The 17,912-nt window shown below is 38.5% G+C and overlaps 1 protein-coding gene across 1 annotated transcript in view; it reads right to left on the bottom strand.

The window, feature by feature from the left end:
- Positions 1-15,099, bottom strand: part of CUL2 (cullin 2) — a gene marked incomplete at its 5' end in the record, with an annotated part of 30,036 nt that extends 14,937 nt beyond the window's left edge. The window contains 6 exons of the mRNA XM_010161559.1: positions 54-178; positions 1,310-1,472; positions 3,406-3,516; positions 3,611-3,707; positions 9,933-10,015; positions 14,975-15,099. Of these exons, the coding sequence (XP_010159861.1) occupies positions 54-178; positions 1,310-1,472; positions 3,406-3,516; positions 3,611-3,707; positions 9,933-10,015; positions 14,975-15,099 (704 nt within the window). The remainder of the gene's footprint in view (positions 1-53; positions 179-1,309; positions 1,473-3,405; positions 3,517-3,610; positions 3,708-9,932; positions 10,016-14,974) is intronic.
- Between the last annotated feature and the right edge of the window lie 2,813 nt (positions 15,100-17,912).

Genomic DNA, 17,912 nt, shown 5'->3' with positions numbered 1-17,912 from the left:
GTCATCAGGAATGTTAATCAAATAGGTGATTTCAGCTGCCTAAGAAAACTCACATTTTCCTGAGAAAGATTGCTGGTTGCTCTAAGGCCCTCATCATGGATATGGTTTTGTAGTTCCTGAATCATATGAGGTAAACCACTCGACACAGCACGAAGTAGAGTATACATATTTGCCATGTCTGTAACAGAGATACATTTTTATCCAATATGCTTAGAAACACTAAAAATCAACACTTAATATAGTATCATAATTTCACGCAAAGCTTTTCCAAAACTGAAACCAGACCAACTGTTTGGGAAAAAAAAATTAACATACTTGAAAGAGTAGGGCTAATATCAGTGTTAACTCAGTGCTGCCATTCTGACTACCTTACTCTTCCAATACTACTTATTGAAGAGAGACTCCAAGAGAAGAGGTGGGCTGGTAGGTAAAGTATTGTGGCAGGTGATTTTAAAACTTGGCCTCCCTAAATCTCCCTTAACAGCAACGGACTAAAATCAGTTTAGACATCTTCTTAATTTCTTTTATTTTCCTCCTGAGTTGGCTTGAAATTTTTCTCTACAGAAAAGCTGTAAATAAGCAACTACTATTTTCATGATATTTTTTGGCAAAAAAAGGATCCAAGCTCTGATCAATTTCGCAAAACTCTCTGGAAACAAAACACTATTATTAGATGCAAGTTGAGATTGACTGTGAAAAATAGTTTCTTTTACGTAATATATACCACCTTCCATGCAAGAATAAGCCTTCTTTCAAGGCTAAAAGGCAATGTAGTCATCAGGAAGCATATTTTTTTAGTCAGGCAGGGAATGTAACTATAAGAGCATCTGCTTCTGTAAAAAGGATTTGGGAAGAGAGGTCACAAAAGATTCAGGACAACAAAAGGTGGCTATGAGAAGCCAAAGTATTTTATAATCCTGACCTGTCAAATGATGATGAAGAAATCTGTAAAGACAGAGCCACTGGTTTACAAATGAAAACACAAGCATAAAATATGATCAATTCTACAGGACACAGGACTTCAGTGTGTTTTTAAGCCGACTAGGACAAGGAAAGAAAAAGAGTATTGGCTGAAATAAGGGTTGTTAACAGTAAAAAAGAAGGTTTTGACTATATATTTGGAAAAATGATAATGAATTACATGGTAAAAGAAGAATGACATTCAGGTTTAATTGTGCTTTCTAGATAAGCGTTTTCAACTAATATGTATTACTTAAGTGCACACATCATTGAGTAAAAATAGTAAACTGCCATACTAAATGAATAAAACAAAACCCACTTCATGCTTTTTGTGACCACTGAGACTTACCACTTCTCTTCTCTTGCCTGATAATATTGTGACATTCTGCATGTAGAAACTGCAAGTGATCAGCTACCATTCTCTGTTGGCATTCGTGAATCACTTTGCCATATGAGCTGGGATGCAAGTATTTCCGACACCGCATTTCTTCATCTTTTAATCTACCTAAAACCTACAGACAAGTTTTTAAACTGAGAGCTGATAAAATACTAACAACCAATATAGAACCATGGATATACAACAATACATGTATGTAGAATGAGAGACATGAACAAGTAAGTTATTTTTTTAACTTGTATGGGATGTTGAAAAATTAGATTTAGTCTTTTAAATCAGGCTATTACTAAATTAATATAATCATCTTCTCCTTGTACTGACTAGGCTCAGTCACTACCAGATGTCTAATAGCACTCAGTATTTCTCTTCTCAAAATCTCTTCTTCCCTTCAACTTTGTAGCCAGCCTTCTCCAATTTCTCCTACTACACCTCTTAAGTCCTTTTGAGAAAGTTTTACCACAATACCTATTTATATGACTGTAAGAATCACTTTTCTATTCTAAGCCCATCTTCTTGTAAGCAAACATCTGCTCAAAAGGTGTAAGTATACATCTGCTCAAAAGATACTCATCTGAGCTATTAATAAAAACTCTCTTTATAACTTCAATGAAGGAAATTGGAATTATCATAAAAGACATCATGGACATGAGCCAGCAGTGTGCACTGACAGCCCAGAAAGGCAATCGTACCCTGGGCTCTATCAAAACAAGAATGACCAGCAGATTGAGGGAGGCAATTCTCCCTCTCTGCTCTGCTCTCATGAGACCCCACCTGGAGTGCTGCGTCCAGCTGTGGGTCCCCAACATAAGGAGTATATAGATCAGTTGGAGTGTGTCCAGAGGAGGCCACAAAGACGATCAGAGCGCTGGAGCACCTCTCTACGAAGAAAGGCTGAGAGCGCTGGGATTGTTCAGCCTGGAGAAAAGAAAGCTCTGGGGCGACCTTAGTGTGGTCTTTCAGTACTTAAAGAGGGCTTATAAGAAAGGCCTTTTAGTAAGGCCTGTTGTGATAGAACGAAGGGGTTTAAGTTTTAAACTAAAAGAGGGTAGATTTAGCCCAGCTATATAAGGAAGAAATTTTTTACAGTGAGGGTGGTGAGGCACAGGAAGAGTTTGCCCAGAGAGGTGGTAGATGCCCCCATCCCTGGAAACATTCAAGGCCAGCTTGGACGGGGGTCTGAGCAACCTGATCTAGTGGACGATGTCCCTGCTTACTGCAGAGGGGGTGGACTGGATGACCTTTAAAAGTTCCTTCCAACCCAAACCATTCTATGATTCTAAGCTATATAAATACGGACATGAAAGTACTTGTAGCCAGTGAATATGAGGGGAGCCCGTGGACAGCAGTGCAGCTGCAGACTGCTAATAATACAAAAAATGACTGCGTTTCTTTTGGTTCAGTCAAAGTCTTGGCCTGTTCCTGAATTTCACCTCAGGTGTGCTACCATTAGCTTATGCTCCTTACAGTTAAAAGCCATCTCACAACCTTCTCAACTCTTGTATCTTGCTAGTGTGGTCAGTATGGCACTAAGGACTCACTCCTGGTCTGTACTAATCTTTGCTTTCTCAAGCAAGGTGGAAGAATTACAAGTAGTTTAGCCACAACCTTACTTCATACACCACAAAGCAAAACGAAAGAAAACACGCATCAGAGTATGTAATTTTTATTAATGTTTTGTAACAACTCTACCATATAGTCTTCACTAACCATTATACTGCTAAAACTCTCATCCTACGCTACTCCAAATAGAAGGAAAAGAAGGAAGTAAAGCAGCAATAATAATCAACCTGATGTATATTGTGTTTTGTCTTTTGTTTTTTTACTTTTCATGTGACTGATTTATCATTCATTATTTTGAAGGTCACAGTCCATCCATAGGCAAGGTTTGTAGTCTATATTCAGATTAACCATACCATCAAAATGCATAGTTTAAACTGCAGAAAAGTGTGCAACAAAGAACTACTATGGGAACAGTACAGGAAAACATGCATCATCAGTAAACTGATAACAGATTTTAGTTATTGCATGTGTAGAGAAGAATCTCTTACCTTCTCCATGTATTGTGAACAATTTGACTCTTGCAATAAATTTGAAGCTTCCTGTTTATAATACTCCCCTGTTTCATTCAGAAAAGGACACTCAAAAATTTCCTGATAAAACTGAAAGAGAGATTTTATTTTTTAAAAAGATAAGTAATGTATATACTAGATGAACATTCAAAATTAAAATCATAAATCAGAAACGTGTATCTACCTTTAGGGGGAATTTTTTCTTATACTGTTCAACATGAACAAAGGAGTTAATAACCCCATGGATTACTTTCTGGTTTGGGTCTTCTCCACAGCGATCACTGAAACAGGCAAAGCAAACATTCATGAGAATGTAGGTATTGAGTGGTGTAATAGTGATAGCCGAATGAAATAAAACTGGATGAAAACATTTTCCAGTAAGTTCCTCTGCTTAAATTGGTAAAACCGAAGAAGATTAATCTTAAAATAAAAAAAATGCACTCTTCTTTTTCTCCTACGCATTTAAATTGTTGAGATAGCAACTCATAAATCATTCCAATGCATTTGCAGGTCATGAAATTTCCAAGTGTTTGCTAAGGATATAAGTATTCCCAATTATATACTCTAAAGCCAGTACCTTAAATATTACAGTAAGTGCCATCTTGTACCTATAGTCTCTATTAAATAGACTACCTTAACACTCCTGGCCCTACCAAAAACAAAAAAATCTTTTTGCCAACATCACACCAAGAGGTATGCTGTTTTCTTTTATGAATATCTACTATTCAATGTGTAGATGTCAAGTAGAACAAATAACGTACTTGGCACAGCATCACTAATTTTAATCATATATTGGAAAAGGAAAACCTTACGTTTTCCAGTCAAGTTCTTAGCTTCAAATGAGTGAGTTCAAATGAAGAAAATATAATCTTTAGTCCCATTCAGATAAAAACAAAATTAAAACAAGTCTTTCGCATCCTGAAATGTTAGTGTTCAGTCCTTTGCAAAGACTGGAAATAACAGACCCACACTCAGAGCAGCAGAGACGTTAAAACATGAACCATTGTAAAAAACATGAACCATTTTACACTTTACAAAGCAGTAAAAAAATATTCCTTATCTCCTAAGGTATTAACTAGGACTAAACTACGATTTATATATTTACAGTTAAGCACCAGCAGTTGTAATTTCAAATGTTTTCCTTTTTAAAATACATACATACATATATAAACAAACATGGAATAAGAACTTTTACTTTACCCAGACTACACTGAAAAAACAAGTTCTCTGTTAAAAATTCATGCTGATATAAGAGTCATTTACATGAATAGATTTAAAAATAATTAAAAGGAAAAAAAAAAAGTAAATCCAGCAAAAATATCTCAAACCCAAACATTACCACATACCCATCTAGGCTAAGGGGGAATGGTGCAGAAATAATTTTGCTAATTTAATTCTTTTTTGTTTGGAACTGATAAAAAACCCAGAGGGTACCCATGAGCTAGGGAGGTTTACCAGGACAGTCACACCAGCACATATCGTATCCCATACGCCAGACCACATTGATGTGTTCACAACACTGTTACTTGTATGTATTGATTTTAAATGCTATGGTATCCTAACATCTGAAAACTTAAGCTCATGATGGGTGGAAAGAACTAGCTCTAACATGATTACGAGCATTCACTTCAGTTTATGCAGTTTGGTCACGTGTTACAAATGGGCTGACCTAGAAAAGACCTAGCTCCCTAACCCATTACAAGCAGTCACTGTGTGGTTTATGCAGCTTAGTCACCTGGTACAAATGAGCTGACCTAATGGATAACTGGCTCCAGCAGTGATGCTCTGATTTATATTCCCCCCTCTCCGGGGGAAAGGAAGGTTTCCTCTGGCTCTGGTAGCTGAACCAATGGAATAAATCTGGGTATGGGCACACGTAACCACACCCTGCACTCTTGCTGGTTGTGTATAACGGCAGAGGTAGCAGCATGTCAGAAGGGAAGAAGTGTGACACCAGACTAGAGCCCAGAAGCACAGTGAGCTGCAGGATGCATACAGCCTACGAACACCGCACAACACCACTGAGCACAGGAAGCTACGTAACTGAAAGTCAAGCATATTACAGAGCAGGCATGTGTCAAGGGACAGTACAGTCTGCCTCTAGCATGTGGGGTTCTGGACCTGGAAAGATACTGGTGAGACAAACACAAGCAGCATTACTGTAACAACAGACAAAGCCCCAGCTCCTCTGCTCAGTTCACAGGCCATTTCAGAGGCCTGAGTCCACACAGATGCTGGAGGAGAAGGGGCAGCAAAGGTCAGGCCCAGGGGCGTTGAAGGTCAACAGATCATAATCTGTGTACAAGAGGCAGATGCTCCACGGAAGAGCTACAAGGGAGGAGATGGGCCTCCCAACACAGAGACCAGGCAGCAAGAAGGCAACAGACCAAAAGGAACACAACATGGAACCAGGCTTGCCTGCCTTTCGGGCAGCTGGTAGTACAATGCAAAGAGAAAGAGTTTAAACCCACTTCTGAACACGGAGGTAGTGAGGGTGTGCTTGCCAATCAAATGACAAGTTTGGAACAACTGCCAGGGTCATGATGTAAGTTGGTTTTTTTGGTGGTTTTTTTTGGTTTTGTTTTTTTTTTTTAAACAGATGCCCACACTCCCCTTTCCCCTCCCCATACTCCCATGATTTTTAGTAGCTTAACACAGGTTTCCTCACCAGTTGAGTACTACACATTCACAGCAAAGCTGTCACAAAATTTATTGTTAGAACTATGTGTTATGAACTGCATCATGAACCCACCTGAAGAACTACACTACTTCCAAGATAAATAGTATATGCCACAAACTATCATTCTCTCCCCCTGTATTCAGAAGCATCTTCAGGTTTTATTTCCACCAATGGCACTCAGCTCCCAGGAATTTTTAACATAAACGGCTAGTTTCAACAAAATTTGACAGAAGTTTCGAGGATAATTTTCATGAAAGTGGTAGTAGTAAGAGCATCCACCAAACAGAAAACTTGGTGACCCCACCAAGGTGGAAGCCTATATTAAAGTGTGTATTTTCCTTCTTGGCAACGGTCAGCAAGGATCATGGATGCAGACAGCTACAGAGCAGCTGCCGCATGGTTCAAAGCAGGGATGTCATAGGACATCTTCGGACGGTAGAAGAGATGGATGTTTGGTGGGGAATCTTGACAAAACGAGAAAGTGCTAGAAAGGTAAGTTCCCCTAATTCAGATGATGAGGGTTTTTATTTTCAAAAGAAATGGCAAAAACTGCAAAACACAAGCTCAATGAAATTGTGCTGTTCAACATTAACTCCATCTTGTTTCTATCCCAGGCCTAAAGCTAACAGTGGAAGTTTAGCATGTATCGTACAGCGTACTACCACTATAGCCCCACAGAACACCGTTGAAGTTTAAGGTTCAATAAGTACTGTGTTTGTTAAATGAAGATTCCATCTTTGCAAAGAAGTGCTCTGCTGTGTCAGACCAATGGCCTATTGAGACCAATTAACTAACAGAACTCACTATGAGCTAGAAGAGCCTGTTTTGAACACTTTTGAAAAAGCTAACAACTTCCAACAGCTTTCCTTTCAAACAAGTGGTATAAATAAGACATCAGCTTAGACAGGAACAGGTTCGGTTAGTTGGAAAGTGTTAGTTGTCTTTAGCAGAGAAGCCTCTCCTGGTTAGTCTGTACTAATCACACTGCCATTTGAGATAGCACCTGAATAATTTCCAAATTATTTCTGTTTAAGAATTTCATAGATGAATTTTCTCACAATTTGAGATCTTGTCGGCTTCCTGTTGTGTTGAAACAAAAATGCGTAAGTTGATATTCAGCTTGCCTTGTAGGAGGAGTGCTTGGGCTAGAGGGAGGGGGAAGAAAGTGTGTTATATTCAGAACTCTGCATTAAGAGGAGTGCAGTCAGACAAGACAGGCTTAAGTGATTTAACAGTATTCTGCTGTTCAAGGGGGCTAATCCTGCTCCCTTTTGCTCAGTCACAGGCCTCTATCTCTCTTTGGCACTTAGCTAATTCACAGCTGAACTGACTCATCCTGCCCATCTGGAGAAATACTGGCCAAGACAGTTTTCTGTCATGTCAGCAGCTGAGTTGGTTCACTAATGGACTAGATGAGCACCAAATTCAGCACAAGAAAGGTAATACAACACAGCCTGTTCCTTTTGGGCATCAGCAGACTCTTAGATCAGTTTAGCCATCTTGTTCAGCTGAACCACAAGACACTACTTGTATTTCTTTATTTTCACGTGCCGAAAAAGTTTGTTAGTTTTAATGTATTGCACAAGTTAATAGCTTCTAAAAAGTAGATGTGCTCAAGATTTCAGTCAGAAGTCTCTTTAAAATTCCAGTTGAATACATTGATAAAATAAAACCCAAAAGCAAAATCCGTGGCTCTGTTCCCCTTACCTCTTCCAGTACAGTAATAAACACACACACAATGAGTTGACTACAGTGTTGGTTATCAACTCTGCATATCATCGTATATTATGCAAAATCTTCTGGTTGTAAGAAGTTTAATTGTTGCATCCACTGACTTTTTTTTGGAAACATTTTAATAAATTGAACCACACACACTTAAATATTACATTAAAGTTATCTAATTGAAAAGTTTCTAATTATATACATGTATTAGTAATTGCATTAAAATTTTTAGGTAATAATCTTCCCATGTATATTCTTGCACCTCTGATAGATGTAAATTATTGATATCCATTTCTTCAAAGACATTGTTCAATCTCTGAATTGCTGAACTTAGTGCTAAAAGACATTTAACAGCTGCCTGCAGCAACATCTTTAAAATTGCCTCTTCCAAACTGTATTGACCACTGGAATCAACAAGCCTATAGTTACATGCCAAGGCCATTCCCAGGATACTCACAGCATGCCCTGCATTTCACGATACCAGGAAGAACAGCTATAATAAGTTCTCTCTTCTACAGTTCACTACATGATATACAGATCAAAAGGTGGCCAGAACAAGCAAGTTTAGATATATATTTTGAGTTTAATTAACTTCTTTGAAATCACACAAAAGAATCCTTAACCGAGGGGGGTAAATCCAGACTCAACCATTAGAGACAATGACTCAACTTTTAAATGAAACTTCTCAAAAGCTTTAGTAACAAATAATGTCAACTTGTTACAGTCTCAATATCTAACGCCCCACAGATTGGAGCCAGTGACAGTCTTGATCTAAATACCTTTCTGAGGTCTGGAGTCTGCCTCAAGGTAAATAAATACCATTACTTTAAGAGGCACGAGGTGTCCATTGAAAAAGTTTTAACAGAGATTCCTCCTCCCACCCTCCAGTGAAATAAACAGATTGACTAAAGTAAGAGTTCAGTGTCACTGTGCTTGATGTAACATAGCAGTGTTTTCTTCATCATGAATTAGGGAATCTTCATTTAGTAAAAAAACAAACCATAAATTGTTAGAGTAAACATATGGATAAAGCAGTATGAACACTCATTACAGAGGAAATATGGTTCATCAGCTGAAAATAAACAAACACTTCCTCGCTTCAGAAATACCATCTGAGAGGGACAACACATCAGTTACTTAGTTGTCAAAAATCTAATTCAAGAAGGAAAAATAAAATTAAAATATTAAAATTAGTTCTTTAACGCCTGATAAATATAGCTTTTTGTCTAACGAAATCCATGTCCAAGGCACCTCCATCAGCCAAATCACCTCTCTCTTTCAGTTTACCTAAAATAGCCTGGCCACTTGAGTCAGGCTTACCATCACTTAAAAAAATCCCAGTCATTAGGCAACTCCAGAGCTACCCTAGAATAGTAGAAGTGTAGAAACCGATGGAACTTACAACTACACATAAGGTCTGTAGTATATATCAAAATTTCTGTTTATTTGTAAATAAAAAGATCCTTTAGGAATCAAATAGCATAAAGGTTTAAAATCAAAACGTCAAAATCCCCAGGGTCTACCAGGGTCTTTGTTTAAAAGAAAGAAATATGTTCAGAAATAAAATAATAAATTCCTTCAAAGCGTAAACCAGAAATTATATCCATTTCATTACAATAAAGCACCAAGAATGTTAAGTAAAGTCACTCATCTGAACAACAGAAACCCAGAAGCTTAGTCTTCCAGACAGATAAGCAAGAACTGGTTCCGGTCCCATGCAAAGCAACACAGCTTTTTTGGCTTTGGCAAACCCTTACGTAAGCCCAGGTCCTTATGTCTACTGACAGTACAGCAGCCATAACCAGTCAGCATCAGGTGGAGAGAAAGGCAAAAAGCATCCTATGAGACCTGGAGAATTATCCTAACTAGTGTCCAATCCCATTGGTAAGAAGGGCTGCTGAAACAGAAGAGATCACCCTCAGGTTATGGTGAGTAACTATACAAACCACAAATACGTAGCTACAGTGAGAAAAGTAGATAGAACATCAGCACCAGGTAAGATGAAAAATACCATGAAAGAATGTGGTCAGTCCCCAGACATTTCAAAGGACAGAAGTACAATACCCCCACAATGTGTAAAAGTAAAAAACAATCAAGCACTCACTTTTTTATTTCTCGGAGGAGCATCCGAATAAGGACGGCCTGCAGTGGCTCAATCATTAGTTTTCTCCACATATCAAGAGCTAGCTGTCAGGACACAACACAAGATTATATCAATATAAAACCCCCACAAAACAAAAAACACCCCTAAAAAAAACCCAAAGATGACACAAATCCCCATTTAAGATTTTAAAAATTAAATTGTTAGACATCCTCTTCTTTCTCCTTTTTAAATTATTTGGTTTGCCTCCCCCTATATTAACATTATTTTATAATTTTCATTCTAGAACATCTGACTGTATTTGGATGAAGATTACACAGATCTGTACACTAGCAGTGTCAGACACAGAATTTCTAGTCAGGCAGTGTGTGAAGGCGTGCTTCCCACACATCTACCAGGACTGATTTATTCCTTGGTTCCTCTCCGTCAAGAATTATCAAATGCACACAAGTATCCTAAGAGCAAGTTGGTTACAAGGGCACATATAAACAAAACATCTGCATAATAATAGATAAGTAACATGCCTTTCTACCTGAAGTGTTTGAATTCACACAGACACCAGTACTTCTAAAAAGGACTACAAAATAAGCCTCAGCTGACAAGAGAATTGTCTCTCGGCCAATTTGTCAGCAATTAGAGCCAAAGATACAGAACCCTTGTATCCAACACAGAAAGCATCTCCAAACTAAGGTGCATATATCTTAAGTCAGTGACAAGCTAATATTTTACTTAGGCAGAATTTAAATCACCAGCATATTAGGGATAAGTCACCCTGCCCCTAATTCATCATTACAGGGATCAGTCAAATGGACTGATCCCTCTAATAAAAAAAAAAAATCTCAAACTCTTGTGGATGAAGTAATCACTCCCAAAACACGACATTTTCAAAAACACAACTGCAGTTGTTCAAAGGAACATTTACACATAAATCAAAATCAGATTTAAAACCCAGAGGGGATAATAGGATCGCTCATATGGCGGGAACACCCACACATTTGAGACATCTAAAAACACCTACCAGTGAGCAGTGGACTAGGAAAAAATGAAACGCCCAAAATCAGTGAGGACAGATGGAATATTGCTGCTAAGAAAACTCTGACACAACTAACAGGTTTTAAAAATGAATAGCTATAAAAATTCAAATATTGATCAGGTATGTCTTAACTGAAAGCAGGAATCCAGCTATCGACTATGTATCCAATCTGATCCACTTTGTGAAATCAATCTTTCTTTTAAAGAGCAAAGAAATGAACTTGCTCTGCCCGCCAAAGCCATCCAGCCCCCATGCTGTAATGCAGGGTACAGAAGTCTGTGAGGTAAAGGTGACCCAACTGCACCACATGCAGGGGGAAAGAAGAGGTAAAGGTTTGCTTATAAATCATAGGACAGAGAATGTTTTGAAGGCACGTCTTAACTACCTCCTAGCTCAGGGCTTCCACAGTCATTGCAAACTCAGAAGTCTGAAATCAGTGTTAGGAGCCCGGCTCAGAAAAGCAGTATCTTTCACCATGCGTTCATAACATACAGACACGGGGAAAAAAAAAAATTCTACTGCAAGCACTGGCAGTCTACTTTCATCTACTGATCTTATCCTGTATTTTTCCTATTACAACAATTACCGAACGTCTGGGATGCTTATCAGGATGTTAAACTGTTGGAAGCCACGCCCATACACATCACATACACACTTCTCATCTCGTGTACGCACCTCCTATTACACACCCCAGAAGAACTAAGCAAGCATGTACTCGTTCAAGGTAACTGAAAAGCTCCCAAAGTTCCATCCATTAGCGCACAGAAGTGCCACCGAGACAGAAACTTCACTACATAGAGAGTATAGTTCTGCTTCTACAAATTCTAAATACTGGGCAAGATTTCTGTAACTTTCTGCTGAGACTGCAGAGAACTACATATAAAGTATGTGTGTTTGCTCTTGGGTACATAAAGCACAGGCCATCTCTGTCATCCAAAAGGGATAAATGATAATTTCTTCCATTCTGAAGTGATGAACAGATGAGATAAAAACTTCTGTCACAGCCCCTAGTGCAATCCAATGAATAAAAGACAGAATCCTAAACAGGAACCATAATGAAAGTAAATGCTTTCAAAACAAAAACTTGATAAATTTGGTGAATGCCTTTCAGGTCACGAATGTGAACTTATTTTATTTCTGGGGCAACACATTCACCAGAATCAGTGCTACAACTTAAGGCACTTAAACTACTTGAGTGTAGGACTCAAGTCTTCATTCCTTTTCAGGGCAAGGAAGTAACTGCCATAAGCCTTATCCTACGCCAGTAATGAAAAGAGATTAATTTTGTTGCTTCAAGATCCAAAATTTACCTCCCACTACCACAGACTACAAAGTCACAAAAGAATTCCTGGGGATTGAGATAATAAAAAACTCATTAGTAGAAATCCAGACATCATCATCCAGAACATCTTTGTCAAAATCCAAGGGCTGCCAGCTACAGTTTAAGAATCTTGACCCTCCCCATAACCTGCCCAAATAACGAGCTATGGATGCACCATCCTATGAACAACTGCTGGGAAGCTTGAAAAGTGTGTGTCATTGTCCTTCACCCCATCTATTATCCCATAAATACAAGAAAAACGGAATCAAAAAAAGCTGAATTAACAGGTCTGGTGTTTTTCTTTGGTAAGCATATCCTAGGACAGAAAGGTATGGATAAAAGTTGCCACTACCATCCTTCGGGTGGTACCTCAGAACAGAGTAACACACTGAAACGAAGGATGAATTCATTAATACATCAGCATCACCCAGCCCCAGAAAAAAGCCTCAAACTATTTCCAGCCCCCAAACCAATTGAACTAACAGTCAATTTGCAGAGAGCTAAGGATGATCTCTGACAATCAGGGGAATATGCTTAGCTAAATTTCAGTCTGAGGAAGTAAGGAACAACATTTATGCCCTTTTGAAAACACCACAAGCACTGCAGCAATATGCACTTCCAAGCTCTGATAAGCCTTTATATATGCCACTCATCAACAAGCCTTGCAGAAAGCACAGAAGAGAAAAATTTTCTTCTCTGAATTGCCTTGACTTAAAGTATATCATGTTTCTGGTGTTTTTTTCAGCCCACCTCCAACCTGTCAGAGGATCAGCAATTTCAAATGGCAGTGCTGTTTCCATCAGTTGGGTAGCTGGATCAGAAGCATAGAATGGTTTGGGTTGGAAGGGACCTCAAACATCATCCAGTTCCACCCCCCCTGCCATGGGCAGGGGCACCTTGCACTAGACCAGGGTGGCAGGGACACCTTGCACTAGACCAGGTTGCTCAAAGCCTCATCCAGCCTGGCCGTGAACACTTCCAGGGATGGGGCATCCACAGCTTCTCTGGACAACCTGTTCCAGTGCTTCACCACCCTCTCCATGAAGAATTTCTTCCTGATATCTAACCTAAATCTACCCACTTTCAATTTAAACCCATTACCCCATGTCCTATCACTACAGGCCCTTGTAAAAATCTCCCCCCCAGCTTCCTTGTAGGCCTCCTGCAGGTACTGGAAGGTGCTATAAGGTCTCCCCGGAGCCTTCTCTTCTCCAGACCGAACAAACCCAATTCTCTCAGCCTTTCATCACAGGAGAGGTGCTCCAGCCCTCTGATCATCTTCGTGATCTCCTCTGGACTCGCTCCAACCGGTCTGCATCCTTCTTATATTGAGGGCTCCACAGCTGGACGCAGTATTCTACGTGGGGTCTCACGAGAGCAGAGGGGGAGAATATGCTTCTTCCTACATCACAATCGAACTCTTAACTAAAGGCAGCAGAGATCCCCTACTTAAAACAATGAAATCCAAGAGCTAGAACAGTAACCACTGACAGGTCCAGTTCTCATATTAAGGAAAAGAGAAGTGTCTGCTCCCCTCTTCAAGTAAAAGACAAATGTAGAGAGGAAAGGAAAAAAGAATACATCACAACACATGACAGAATAAAACGAATTCTCCAGCTAGCAGCGTGTCTACATACAGACATGAAGCAAACAGACACAGGCAAGCATTAAAATGAAAAGTTTCTATTCAACTGTATTCAGGATGGTGTTTTTGTTCTGACTCAGCCTGAAAAGGTGTTTTCAAATCCTCTTAAAAGACACAATGAAACACATGGTTTTGAAAAATTTGAAAGCTTTTACTGTAAAATTATCTTTCACTTTGTTATATTTCATGGTAACAATAGCCATGAAGTGAGACAGAAACAATGTATATTTCACTTCCGCATAGCTGAAGTGCACAGGGTGGTTATCTCAGAACACAGTCCTGCTCCTGCAATTTTGTATTTGTTTTTCAGGCATTTAAAAATGAGTCTCAGCCTCCCCAATTTACATGAGTAACTGTGTTAACACCTTTGTGTTTGTCCCAAATTACTTATTTATTACAGATAAACCCTCCCTACATGATAAATTTGTGCACGGAATGTCTGTGTTTTTTCCAAAATCTCTACCTAACCAAGTTGCTGCAACAGAAGTACAACACAGCTTGCACTGGAAAATCAGATGTATAGTATCACAGAAGACTAATCTCAAAAAAGCCGTTACACTGTGTGGCTTGCTAATCAGTGGTATCTGTAAAGCCTTATCAGAGCTCTAAAGTGCATATTGCTGCACTGTTTGTGGTGTCTTCAAAATGGCGTAAACGTAATTCCATATTGCCTCAGATTAAGATTTCACCTAGAAATAGTATTTCAAGAGTTAAAAAACCACAGTACTGCTTCTTCAAAATAGTTTCTAGGTAGTAGCGTCACTTAATAAGCCAAAAGGATTTTTGCAAATCTTTTACTTTCAGATTTTAAACTGAAGCTCTCAAGTAGTTTTCATATTTGCTTATTTTTTTTCCCTCAGGGGCATTATGTTTTTCTACATCAAAACTGCAGACTCTTTTTACAAAGGTTCAGTGCTTTTGTCTTCTATGTTTTTTTAACTACTAGCATATTTTCTGTGACACAGAAAATTCAAAATTTAAAAGGACAAAGCTGAACTTGTCGCATTTTTGAACTTATATCCACACCCACTTTCAGAGATACCTACCTCTCCTATTTCCATCAATGGTTCATTCATGTCCACCCCTCCATAACCATACTGAAGATCAGCTTCAGTCAACTTGTTCTTCTTGATAAACTGTGTGTTCAGGTACCTATAGAAATAAAGATACCCTAATCAAAACATGCAAAAATTCAGCTTTTAAAAAAAAAAATCTTCTACATCACAAAAGATAACAGTGACATTGCTTAAAAGAGGTTATCTGGAGGAAATTCTTAAACTACAAATTCAATTTAAAAGATCTTATATCATATTCAAATAGTAGTGTTATTAACTGAGATATCAAACAGCAGCCTGATATTACCACTTCCAGCATTTTCTTGTTGTACAATATACTTATGTAAGGATCTAACCTTTCAAGACACACTACCATATTAGTCATATATGTACATGTAGAATAACTGCTAAATTCTGAGCAGCTGCTTCGTATTAGTGATAGTTTATTTATTTTTAATGGTAGAAAAATGATCCTGATTATTACATATTTTTAAGTAAAAAGTATTTTCTTCTACTCGTACTGTTCATTATTCTGCATTTCTCTTTGACTAAAACACAAAAATAGTGTCAGTTTTTACAGGGCAAATTTTTGTCAGTTATGATCCCTTACTGAAGCCATGGTAACTAGAAAACAGCTGTATTACAAATTTTAAAGATGAGATGAATTTGCAGAAATTTTAATTAACAGTTTTAAAGAGAAAAATGTTATAAATGCTTTTTTTTTTTTAGTATTTACTGTTGTATGCAGTACAATGCAGTTTCTTTTTACAAAAAAAACCAAAACAGTTTCTACCTGAGACCTGATAAAACATGCCTCAGTTCTCAGTATTCCCACAAAAGAAATACCGTAACATTTTTGAACTGAACCATTCCCCTTATCTTTCACAAATAACCAGGAAAAAAATTCTAGTATCTTTCCTAAGTACAGTTACAGTATTCGTTATGTTAGTGCTTACATGAGTTAACTGAGAATTGGATTTTTAATTTCCGATCCAGCTGGCAGTTTTGAGAGGCCCAGTTTCAGACACTTAAGACAGCCAGACTACTGAAGCGCTTTAAGAGATTTAGGCTTCAGAGGCTGCAGCAGACTAGTGATGTCTGAACACTCTGGGCAGGAAGGCAAATGACAAGTAAAGAAGAAAAGGAGAAACACACTATGGAAAACCGTGAACTTCAAAGAATTTAGGACACCACATAGTCCAGAGAAGAAAGACTCGTGATAATGCAGTGGTGACAAACTGGAATACAGTGGCCTAACCTACTTTCAGACTCAAGTCTTACAGAGCACAGTAAATGTGTCTGCTACCATCAATAACCACCATAAACTGTAAATGTAAGTCTGTGTAGAAGGTTACAGGCCTGCCATTTCATATAAAACTTAAGTGGACATCCAGAATAGTTGGAACATGAGCCTTAGGAATGCATGCTCCTTGATGATATTTCCCACCCCACCCATGTGACCAACATTAGCAGCTGCCATTCTGCTTTTTCCTCTGAAGCTTGCTAAAACACTAAGTATGCTGTCCTCATTCACACCCTCTCCTCCATTAATACATGCCTGCTCAAAAAATCCAGAGCAGGCAACTAACTGATCAACCTTAAAACTAATGTAGCCACAAGTAAATAGGCAAGTTTAACCTTGATCGGCTACCCCTGCAAAGACCTACACTGATTCAAGCAAAAAGTGAGCAGCAAGGAGCAGGCAGGCAGAACCACTCGTGGCAAAAGCTTCCCCACACTCTGCCTCAAAATCAGTCACATTTGCCCACCTTTCCTCTCCCTTTTCCCTCCTGGTACCATCAGCTTCCAGAACTAAGCACAGGCAAATGCAAATAACTGCAAAGGATATGCAAACAATATAATCTCAAGTCAAGTTCTCCACTGAAGTCATAAACCATTTTTCACCTCAACTAACCATTTCAAATACTTCATCTGTATTTCTTACTTTTACAAGACAAGCCAAAAGGTTCACCTGTAACTTGCTGTGGAGACAAGGATTGGGTATGAATTGCTAATACCAGAAACTACCCACAGACTTGCTACTCTTGAGATCCAACTTTCAGGTGAAAATTTTCAACACCTGATTACACAGCTCAGGCTCAATTGCTTGAGTGTACCCGTGCAGGCTTATGGTTTACTGTCCGATAAGGAAAACAGCAAACAAGATGAGAAAACTGAGGTTTGTTTCCTTTCATGGCATTAGCTTTTGGTACCAAAACCTCAAAACATACCCACCAAGGTTCCACACCAAAAAGTGGTTAAAAAGTTTGGACCTTAGAAGAGCATTACAAGACTCATTCAAACCAAATACCTACTTTACAGTGGAATCCTGAAAGACAGTTTTCCATCTAAAGTAGTATCAGGAAAATGTCTGGTATGTGAGTATTTTTGTGGGCAAAATTTCTAGATATAAAGGACTTGGTAATTCATAAAAAAAAAAAAAAAAGACGAGCTCTTTCACAAGGAATTTAGCAAAAACAATAAACTGAAAAAACTAATTTAATAATTAGAAGGGTAGCTAATAACTGGGACAGGTTACCTGGTAACTTTCACATATTTGGTACTTTTTGATCAACCAAGGACAATACTCGCACCGCAGATTGCTTTGGGAACATTCTCACAGTGTGTGGAATAGTAATGTTCCAATAGCCCACAGTGTCCTGGGGGTGAAACCAGACTTTGCAAAGCCTTGTCAGAATGATTATTTTTTTTTTTCTTTTAATGTTTTATTTGCCTTTAGTAGTTTCAGTTACATACTCCCAGATAAGAAACAAATATGAGTGTTGGCAACAGACACATGGTAAATTCAGCTTGAATGTAATAAACCTGAGCATACCTGTCTCAAGTCAGCTCCTGGTTATTTTCTTACGCTCTCCATGATAAAGCCAAAAGATTAATAGGATGGTGTAGACTGAAAGGGACCTTAAAG

This window comes from Eurypyga helias, unplaced genomic scaffold, assembly GCF_000690775.1.
Source record: "Eurypyga helias isolate BGI_N326 unplaced genomic scaffold, ASM69077v1 scaffold11951, whole genome shotgun sequence".
NCBI classification, from domain to species: domain Eukaryota; kingdom Metazoa; phylum Chordata; class Aves; order Eurypygiformes; family Eurypygidae; genus Eurypyga; species Eurypyga helias.
This window is presented reverse-complemented; position numbering and strand designations above follow the sequence as displayed.